This window comes from Rhea americana, unplaced genomic scaffold, assembly GCF_003343005.1.
Source record: "Rhea americana isolate MKP2758 unplaced genomic scaffold, rheAme1 scaffold_189, whole genome shotgun sequence".
Taxonomy (NCBI): domain Eukaryota; kingdom Metazoa; phylum Chordata; class Aves; order Rheiformes; family Rheidae; genus Rhea; species Rhea americana.
In genome coordinates, this window is record NW_028186027.1 from 970,487 (window position 1) to 979,895 (window position 9,409).

Genomic DNA, 9,409 nt, shown 5'->3' on the forward strand with positions numbered 1-9,409 from the left:
AAAAAAAAAAAAAAAAAAGCAAAAAAGCAGAGAAAAGACAGAAAAATTGCAAAATTGCATATGCAACGTAAATCAGGCAAATGCAGCATCGCGTCACTCTCCTCCTCGCACCGCGACAAGCTGCAGCAGGGGATGCTTCAGCCTACRAAGCCGCCGCCGCGCTTAATCCCGGGAAGGGGCTCCCGCCGCCGGCCACCAGCTGCAGCGACCCTAACCCCGCGCCYCAAACCCCAACGCTTTCTCCGCACAAGCCCTCTGCCCCGTCCCCGTGCCCRCCATCCCCGGCACGTCCCCGCCGCGGGCGCCTCGGCCGCGCGCGGGATTTGAACCGGCGAACTCGGCTCTTCCGCCTTCCCTAGTCCCCCGCGGACAGGCGGGAAAGGGTCACCTTCCCGCTGCCAACGTGGTGTCTTTCTAAATAGCACTTGAATTTTTAAAAAGAGGGGGAAAAAAAAAATGAGCCTTGAAATAATAATTAAAAAAAAAACCCCCCAACTTTCGCACTCGTCGATGCCGCTCCATTGACTTTTCTTTTTTCTCTCTCTTTTTTTCCCCCTATCGGCGCGCTGGCAAGAGCCGCCGCCGGCGCCCCGCGAGCCCCTTCCCGCACCGGGCGCGGAGCTGCCTCTTCGGCCGCGCTCCGACCTTCTCCCGCGGGACCAGACCCCCCCGCCGCCCCCCTCGGCGAGCCCGGCCGAAGGGCTCGTCCGCCGCTCCGCCGGCCCCGCGCTCCACGCCGCCGCGGCAGCATCCCGGCCTTCGTCGGCGACGCCGGGCACTGGTCGTTCCCCTTCCAGCGCCGGGCACGGTCCTCCTTTCTCCGTACAGTTCCTTTGCCATTCTTCTTTTTTTTTATTATTATTATTTATTAAAAAAAAAAAAAGAAACTGTTCCTAAGTAGAAAACCTCTGCGATCGCACGTCAGTCTTTTTTTTTTTTTGGCTATTTGTTCGTCTTCCTCCTCCTCCTCCTCCTCTCTTCCAAGGACTTCTCAGGAGGCAACGCACGGGGGCGGCGTTTCTGCCCGGCCCCCTCCCTCCCCTGGTGCCCCCCGCCCGGCCCAGGGGACCCCCTAGTCCTTGACCAACTTGTACACGTGGTGCTGGGCGCCGTGCTCGCTGGTGGAGACCTCGAAAACGAAGGCTATGCAGAGCAAGGTTTCCTGGGTATCCCTGTTCGTAACAACCTGCGGGAGAGCGCCAGAGCCGGGTTAGGAGCGGGCAACGCCGACGGGCGTCCAGCGGGTGTTATTTGGGTGGGGGGAGACTGCAGTCACTCTGTTTGCACCATCAAAATTCGCTATCTGTCCTCAAAATGCCCTGGGGCTGGCCAGCTGCCAAACACACCAGGAGGACCTCAGGTTTGATGGACGCGGGTGCTCACAGCTCCTTACGCACCCGAGGGATGGTTCCCAGGGCTTTATGCCTACTTTGGTGACCTGCATCTATCCCACGTGCCTCTGCTGCAACGTCTCACACCAAATGCGAGGTTGGAGATGGCCCTTTCCTCAAAATGGGGCCTTGYTTGCGTTAACTGTCATGGGGCAGAGGGGGGGGCGGAGGGCAGTGAAGGAGAAAGGAGAGGAGGTACCTGCAGGATGGTGAAATTCTCCAGGACGCTGTTCATCATGTACTTCTCCGGGAGGTGCTTGAGTTTATGGATGAAGTTGATCATGTACTCGCACATGGGAGATCGGTGGATTCGGTAGACGAACCGGCCATTCTCCAGCCGCGCGTACTCTGTCTGCAAGGGACAGCAAGGTGGTGAGGCAGCYGCCCTGGGAGCGGGCGACGGCTGAGGGCAGCGCGGCGCCAGCACAGCACGCCTGACGTGCCCCCCGGAGTGGCCATGGTGTGGAAATACTGCAGGAGAGGGGCTCACACATGTGGAGCCAGCTAGGACATCTTGGAGACACCATCTCGGCTCCACTCAGGGGGAYGTCGTGGCTCAGGGAAGAAATCACAGAACAGCTGAGGTTGGAAGGGACCTCTGGAGCTCATCTAGTCCAACCCCTCTGCTCAAGCAGGGTCACCTAAGGTATGTTGCCCGGGCAATGAGTTATTACTCACAGCCACATGATGCAGTGGCTCATGTGCAGGCCTGGGCACAGTACCCAGGAGTCCTACAGCTCCATTCTGAGGCTTTATCTTTCCTATGTTGGGAAAGACCCAYGGGACCCACGGGAGACCCGACTCCCTCCTTCCCATGATGCTCAGGTGGGGAAGACTCACCTCCACTTTCTCCACCACCTGCTTCCCAAAGGAGCACACCTTGGTGGAGACCGTGATGGTCATATTCTCTGCACTGCTGTACTGGCTGCTGACGCCGTAGAAAGTCCCCGGCCCGTCCTGGATAGTGCTGTTCAGATCCGCCTGGCGTGCCGGAAAGAAGGGAGAAGGAGTCGGTTACAAGCGAGTACACCAAGCTCTGACGGGSACACGCGCGAGCTGCCCCAGCCTGCAATGAGCCACGTCCCAGGGGAYGACTGTTTGACGCCCACGGCTTGAGGAAGGGCCTTTGCATCCCAGACAGGGACCTTACCCAGAACTTGACGAGGAAGAAGGAGTTCTGGGGCCCTCGCTCGTAGAGCTCCTTGAGGCCACCTTTCTTCTCGGGGAACTTGTCATAGATCTGGCGGATGTCTACGGCCTCCAGCAGAGGATCGCTGTACGACGGGTTCGTCTGGCCGATGTGCACAAAGAGGTGTTTGCTATACTGTAAGGGGTAGGGGGGAAACAGATGGGTCAGCCACCCGTGAGAGTAAGGCCACCGTGCCGGAGGAGCCCAGCAACCCRACGTGTCCTCCAGCGTCTCTCCAACCCTGCCGTCACCTCGCGGCTCCCGCAGGCGCTTTTGCTTTCAGATGCTCCGCGCTACCAAGCGTTGGGATGGGGATCTGCTGGACATTGCCCCGTCTCCCAGCCCAGGTGAGCTCTCTGCAGGCAGCAGAGCGGGGCTGAGCACGACGGCGGGACTCTCACCGTTTCGGCGTCCCGCGGCACCTCCATGAACGCGGAGTACTCGAGGAGCCGGAGCTTGGCGGAGGCGATGGTGCGGTCCTGCCAGACGGGCACGGCCGAGGCGGCTGGTGGGAGCGGAGCCAAGGGCTCGTAACCTGGAGGAGCAGCACGGGAAGCAGCCGTGAGCCGGGGCCGAGGGGAAAGCTTGGCTTCTCTTAATTTCCCACCCCACGCTCCCATRTCTCCCAGGACAGCTCCTTTCCCACGGTGGCTACTTTGTGGCACGCGCTGGCCCCGCTCCTCGGCGGATGGGCTAAGTTGGGAGACCRTTCCCTGCTGGGGGAAGCGGTCCAGCTCCCAGAGCAGAGCTAAGCGGGGCTCTTGTCCCGTTTAAGCACAGCCTTTTATGCCRGCAGGGGTGGGAAGGGGACCCGGCACGGGAAAGAGGGATCAAAGCTACACCAGGGTGGCCCTGRCACCGTTTTTGGAGTGCAAAGAGTTGCCTGCAGCACGGTAAGGGCGGCACTTACTGGCTAGTGATGGAGGCATGGGTGGCTGGATGGGGTAAGCTGGTTGTGCAAACGGTTTAATGCTGCAAAACAGAGCGCGGCGTTAGCTGGGGGAGGAGCTGGTGTCTCCAGCCCTTCCCAAGGGCGAGGTTCTGCCAAAGGCTGGGCAGCCCTGGCCACGGTGGGGGCTCGGTACTCACTCCTGAGAGGGTCCAGGCTGTCCTGGGATCGGCCCACTCCAAAACTGGGGGAAAACACAACAGGGAAGAGAGTCAGGAGCTTGCATCACGCCACGGCGCAAGCGCCCTGGCCCGAGTCCTTCCTCCCGCCCGCGTCTTCCTCCAGGAAACGYAGCTGCCCCCGGTGCCCTGGAGCTGGCGGCATCCCCCTCCCCGGCGGTGATTTGAGCCCCCCACCCTGGGCATCCTCGGACAGGGGTGACCCGGAGCCGCCGTCCCCTCCCCGGCGGCGAGCCCTCACCCTGGGGGCAGCGGAGAAGACAGCCTGAGGAAGAGGAGGAGGGGGGCTGAGCTTGTTCTGCAGGACGCTGGCCGAGACGATCTGAGCCGAGGACATGGACGCCATGCTCTGCAGAGCCTTGTCCTTCGAGACCTGGTCCTACGCGGGGAGAACAGGAGACACACGGAGGTTACACAGGGAGCTGGACGGACTGACGGACACAGACCGCTGCCCCCCTTAACCCGAGCGGTCCCAGCGGGTTTTACCAAGCACGGACCCGGCGCTGCAGCCCAGCAAAGGCACCGGGGCGGGCGAGCGGCCCCATAAAACCCCCCGTATTAACCCTCCTGTCTTGCAAGAGGTGGCAGCAAGAGCTGCCAGGCGTCCTCGGGCCCCTTCGGAAAGACGGACCCTGCTCCGGGCTGGACCCACCGCCGGACACGCAGGGGCTCAGCGCCTCTGCGGGAAGGGGGTAAGAGGCAACGGGGAAAATAAGGGAATCGCAAACACAAAGCGAACTTACCARGTTCATGGCCTGTGTGCAAAAGAGAGGAAAGGAAACGGTTAGAGCATCGTGGCAGCGGCAGCGTCCACCACCGCCCCCGAGCTCCGCGCGACCCGTCACCGGAGCCCGATTTGGGGAACGAATCCCCTCTGGGGCCGGCTGCTCCGTGCACCCTCGCGCCTGCAGCCCGGCGCAGCCCGGGCCGTCCCCGGGCGCCGCTGCGGCGGAGGGGGGGGGACCTGGCGAAGGGGCCGGGACCGCGGCCTGGCGGGAGCCTGTCCCGGGCGAACACCGGGAGCAACCCAAACCTCTTCACGGCCTTTTTTTTCTCCACGTCCTTTAAAACCTTTCCTACTCATCAGGCTCTCAAAAATGTCCAGCGAGGAGGTGGAAATAAAGGGTCGCGGGGGCTCCTGCCCCGCCGGGAGCCTGCRAAGGGGCCGTGCATCCCCAGCCGCATCCCGGCTCCCGCCGGGATACCTGCACGAACCCCCCGGCAGGCACCCGAAGGAAGCGCCTGCGCACAAAACCTCTCCTAAGCTGCCTATGCATTTGCAGGAGAGATTGAACTCAAAAGTGCTGCGGGGGTTTTTTTGTTGTTTTGTTTTTTTTTTCTTTTTGCTTTTGCAATCTCACCAGGACCAGTGGGGCAGCGAGGTCTTGCCCGGGGCAGGGGCGTTCCTCCAGCTGCCCCGTGCRCTCCTGCGTGCCGATACCTGCCCCACAACCCTTGTTTTCCCTCTTAAGAACCTCAAGGATCAATCGGTTAATTTATTTTTGCCTGGGGCACGGCAGGACCGTGTATTTTAAAGATCAATAGCGTTTGCTGGCGGGGTGGGGAGTATCGGAGCTCTGCAAGCAGGCACACGCCAAGGAGGACTAACAACTCAGTGCACGTGAGTGCATCTAAAAAAAAAAGAAAAAAGGAAGAAACGCTCACGCAAGGGAGTTTCAGTCCCATAGGGCAAGCGGTGCTGCACGGGGTGAGAGCACAGGGCTGACTGCTCCAGGATTTGCCTCCAAGAACGGCTCTGAAATGATATTTTATGTCCAGGCCACGCTGCTTGGAGGGATCTCTCCCTCCCGGCTTCCCGCCGGCAGCGGCTGCGGGAGGTTCGGGGCTGGGAGCAGTGTTACAACAGCCAGCGCTCGCGCCCCTCGGCCTGCCCCGGCCCCCTCGGCGCTCGCTGGTGCCTTCGGCTTCCCCTCGGTCGCGCAGGGTGCCCAAAGGCCTTCCCGGGCCGTTCCCGACCCGGCGGCTCCCCAGCGCCCCGGCTGCCCCTCATCCGGGCTGCGCCCAGCTTTGCGGGCGGCCAAACCCCGCCGAGCTTCCCGAAATAGTTTCGGGTGCCCTCTCCTGGCTTCTCGCAGCAAATCAGCCGGGGCGGAGGAGCGGCCCCTCCTGGCACCCCGGGCACCGGGCTCCCTGCCCACCGGGGCTTGCCAAGCCTTCGGGACCGGCCAAGCCTTGCCAAAAACGTGCCGGCAGAGGCGATTTTGTGGCCAGAGCAAACGGATGGAGCAAAAAAAGCTTTTAGGGCTCCCGAATCCTCTGCTAGGTGAAGGGAAGCAGATCCCGGCTGGAAACAACCCAGGAGATGCTCCCGGTTCACGGTGCCGGCACCGAGTCAGGAGCATCGCGGCCGCCCAGCCGGGTCCGTCCCGGCCCACGGGACGCGGAGGGCTTCAGTCCTTCGGAGGCGTCTCCAAACCTGCCCGCGTTCCTCCCTCCTCCTCCCGCCGGCCCCGCCGCCCGCCCCCAAAACAAAACCGGCAACGGTGGAAAGCGGGTACGGAAAGGTTAGTCGATCTCCGGTTAAAAGAGGGAAGGACAGAAAGAGAAGCCAACCAGAGAAGAGAGGATGTTCCAGCTTTTCCTTGCTCGGCTCCATTGGCCCCTGGAACCGTGGCCTGTCCCGGGACGGCGCCGGGCGTCCAGGCATCCTGCCTGGCATCTGCCGCGGCGCGGGCTCCCACGGGTGCTGTGCCACAGCATCCCCCCCCCCGCTCCCCAGGACCCCCCGGGGACCCCGCTGCCTCTGCCCCCGGCTCTCGGCACGAGCGGAGCCGGGCCCCCGGGCTCTCGGCCAGCCTGGCCCTGGCGGGGGCCGCGCCAGCCCCTTCGTGCCCGGTGCTACCCGGGCTCCTCGCTTGGCACCAGGCTGAGCTGCTGCCTGCTCCGCGGCTGCTCCTTCCACCTCCCGGGAGACACCCGGCAGCCAGCTCCGGAGAGCGGGGAAAACCTCGTAGGGCACGTGAGCTGCGGCGGGGAGGGCTTAAAGCCCCCTTCTAGCAGGGCCGAGTCCTCACCCGGGCAAAAGGAGGGTATCCCCAGGCCGAGGGCGGCGGGGGGCTGTCCGGGGCCGAGGGAAGGGGGCCGCCGGCTTCGCCCGCCGGAGCATCCCGCCGGCCCGGTCCCGGCCCGCAAAGGCGCCGCTAGAAAACCTCTGGTTCCAGGAGCAAAGGGAGGCGGAAGAAAAGACATAAAAGGGCGAGAAAGCGGCACACCACAGAGCTGAGTGCGTTAGTCGTCAGCGCGGCCAGGCGGGAGCGGGGCGAGCGGCGAGGAAGCTGGCGGGGGGGCGCGCGTACCTTCAGCTTGGACTGAATCTCGCGAGATTTCCGTCGGGCTAGAACCTGCAAGTGGCTAGAGACCTGCAGAGAGAAAAGCAGAAGGAGAGGGAAAACAGCAGAGCCGTCAACCAGAGGAAAAGAGAGGAAGGAGAGGGGCTGCCCATGCTCATCCAAACACCGCCACGAACGCATGGGCAGGGGCTCCAACGTACCTTGATGCCAACCTGGTACTCCCGCACCTTCTTCCGAGCTAGAACCTGTATGTGGCTGGACACCTAGAGCCCGCCAAGCCATTCAAAAAGGAAAACACACAGAGAATGAAGACATGTTCCTGCACGGCCCCGAGAGCGCGCCGGGGCGGGGACGCGCGGCGCGCACGGCCCGCGGCGCCGCCGGCACCGGCCGATGCTCCTGGGAACGCCGCCGGAGCTAGAGGGAGAGAAGGGGGGTGGTGTGTGTGTGTGGGGGGGTGGGAGGCACCTCCCGCCCCGAACCGCCGCCGTCGCTCCGGGCGAAGCCTTTGCAATCGGTTCAGCATCGTTCAGCGTCTCGCGGGGGCTTCAGCCAGCCCCCACCCCAAAGACTCGTCCTGATTTTGCAGGATTAAGAGGTGGGAAAGGCAAGCGGGTATCTTCTCCTCCAGGCTCCTAAAAGGCTCCGTATACAAAGCGGCCGATTTTCCAGACAGCCGAGAAACCCACCGTGCTCCTGGGGGTCCCTGCCCGGAGGCACCAGCCACCCCGAGGCGCCCGCCGGGACGCGGGGCCCTTTCCCGGGAGCCCCCGCGCGGGGACAGCACGGCCCTCCGCTCCCCTCGAGCGGCTCCCAGAGGCTCGCCGGGGGCCGGGTAAAGCTTTTAGGCAGAAGTAAAGCCCCGCTCAGCGCCGGTTCAACGCAAAGACTGCGGCTAGGCCGGGTCGAGCCCATCCTTTAGCCTCTCCGAAACGCCAYTTCGCTCCCTCTCTCTGCGGTATCAATCCGGGAAGGATTTTCTCCTCCTCGTGCCCGGAAGGACGCGGATACCCCAATCCCAGGGGTTCGAGGAAGCTGGGAAGCGACCCGTCGCCCCCAAAGCCATCCGCACCGGGATGCCGCAGCCCTGCACCATCCTTTCGGGAAAGGTCCGTGCTAGGACACGTATCGCGGCTCGGGCACTTTTCCCRAGCAGGGACAACGCGGAGAGGAAGGAAGAGCGACCAGACGCGGGGCACGTCGTGCCGAGGGCTGCGGGGAATTGCTCCTGTCCTGGTTCGGTCGCCGGCACAAGGRCGCAGCGAGGGCGCGTGGCCGGGACGGACGCGACGCCCCGATCGCGCCGGGCGGCAGCGGGAATCACGGCCCCGCGCTGCCGGCGTCCCTCCGCGCCCGGCTCCCGAACGCGGCCGGCCGGCAGCGACCTGCCCTCCGGCGGCGGTGCCGGCTCGGGACCAGCCCGGGGATGTTCTGGGATCGCCTTCCCCGCGGCGCGCGGGGCGTGAAGCGGCTCTCGCCGTCCCGGGAAGGAGCGGAGGTGGGAAAAAGCGTCTCGATCCGAACGGAGAAGCAAAGAGAGATGCGCGGCCAGGCGGACGCCGCTTAGACGGAGGTTTCGCGCGGCACAGCCGCGAGTCCGTCTCCRTTACGGAGAAAGAGAAAAATCATCCAGGGCTCGGGATGAGCACAGAACCGCGAGCCGAGGTCTCCGGGCGCGAAGGGGACGCCCTGGCGGAGCGGCGGCGGTGGGCTGCCGCCGCGGGAGAGCATCCTTCCCGCGGGAGAGCATCCTTCCCGCGGGATGCCGCCCCGGCTTTGGGGCGCCCGCAGGCCGGGCCACGACCGAGCACCGTTTCGAGGGTCGTCACGCCGGGTCAGAGCAGCTCCCGGGGCGAGATCCAGGCGCGGAGCGGGCGAGGACGAGGGAAGAGCGGTCCCGGCCGACAGCCCGCGCCGCGGTGGCTCCGGCAGGATGCGCGGGACGCCCGGCGAGGCCAGAAACGCGCCGCCCCCGGCCCCGACGCGGTCTTACCTGGTGCCCCCTCCCACAACCCGGCCCCGGCTCTGCAGCTGGACAGACAGACAGACGGACCCCCCCCCCACAGACACCCCGAGACGCAAAAGCCAGAGCGAGCTCCTTACCTGCTTTCTCGTCCGTGTTTTCCCCGTCCGCAGCTTGATGTATCTGGCTATCAGTTCATTGCGACCTGGGCGAGAGAGAAACCCGGCGTCAGCGGGACGAGCGGCCCCGGCCGGGGGCACCGGCCGGCCCTGGCCTCCCCCGGCGCCCGGGGCGGGGGGGGGTCTCGCTGACGCCGGTCCCCAAGGCAGCCGGCTCTGCCGGGAGATGGTGCTGCCTTGACAGCCGTCACGCCGGGGGGGACGGGGGGGAACACGAGGCGGGGGCAGCAGGTCCCACTGGTGGCGGG

At 64.5% G+C, this 9,409-nt stretch overlaps 1 protein-coding gene across 2 annotated transcripts in view; it reads right to left on the reverse strand.

Annotated features, from left to right (window-relative positions):
• Positions 1 to 871: 871 nt before the first annotated feature.
• The window catches only part of TEAD3 (TEA domain transcription factor 3), an 11,606-nt gene continuing 3,068 nt past the window's right edge, over positions 872 to 9,409 (reverse strand). Inside the window, exons 2-13 of one of the 2 annotated variants that reach the window (XM_085302242.1) lie at positions 9,123 to 9,187; positions 7,220 to 7,282; positions 7,026 to 7,088; positions 4,452 to 4,463; positions 3,950 to 4,087; positions 3,670 to 3,713; positions 3,491 to 3,552; positions 2,982 to 3,115; positions 2,542 to 2,715; positions 2,232 to 2,372; positions 1,591 to 1,743; positions 872 to 1,186 (exon numbers count right to left, since the gene is read on the reverse strand). In XM_085302242.1, coding sequence (XP_085158368.1) covers positions 1,073 to 1,186; positions 1,591 to 1,743; positions 2,232 to 2,372; positions 2,542 to 2,715; positions 2,982 to 3,115; positions 3,491 to 3,552; positions 3,670 to 3,713; positions 3,950 to 4,087; positions 4,452 to 4,463; positions 7,026 to 7,088; positions 7,220 to 7,282; positions 9,123 to 9,187 — 1,163 coding nt within the window. In that variant the 3' untranslated portion in view covers positions 872 to 1,072. The remainder of the gene's footprint in view (positions 1,187 to 1,590; positions 1,744 to 2,231; positions 2,373 to 2,541; positions 2,716 to 2,981; positions 3,116 to 3,490; positions 3,553 to 3,669; positions 3,714 to 3,949; positions 4,088 to 4,451; positions 4,464 to 7,025; positions 7,089 to 7,219; positions 7,283 to 9,122; positions 9,188 to 9,409) is intronic. The other variant, XM_085302243.1, reaches the window with a different exon arrangement.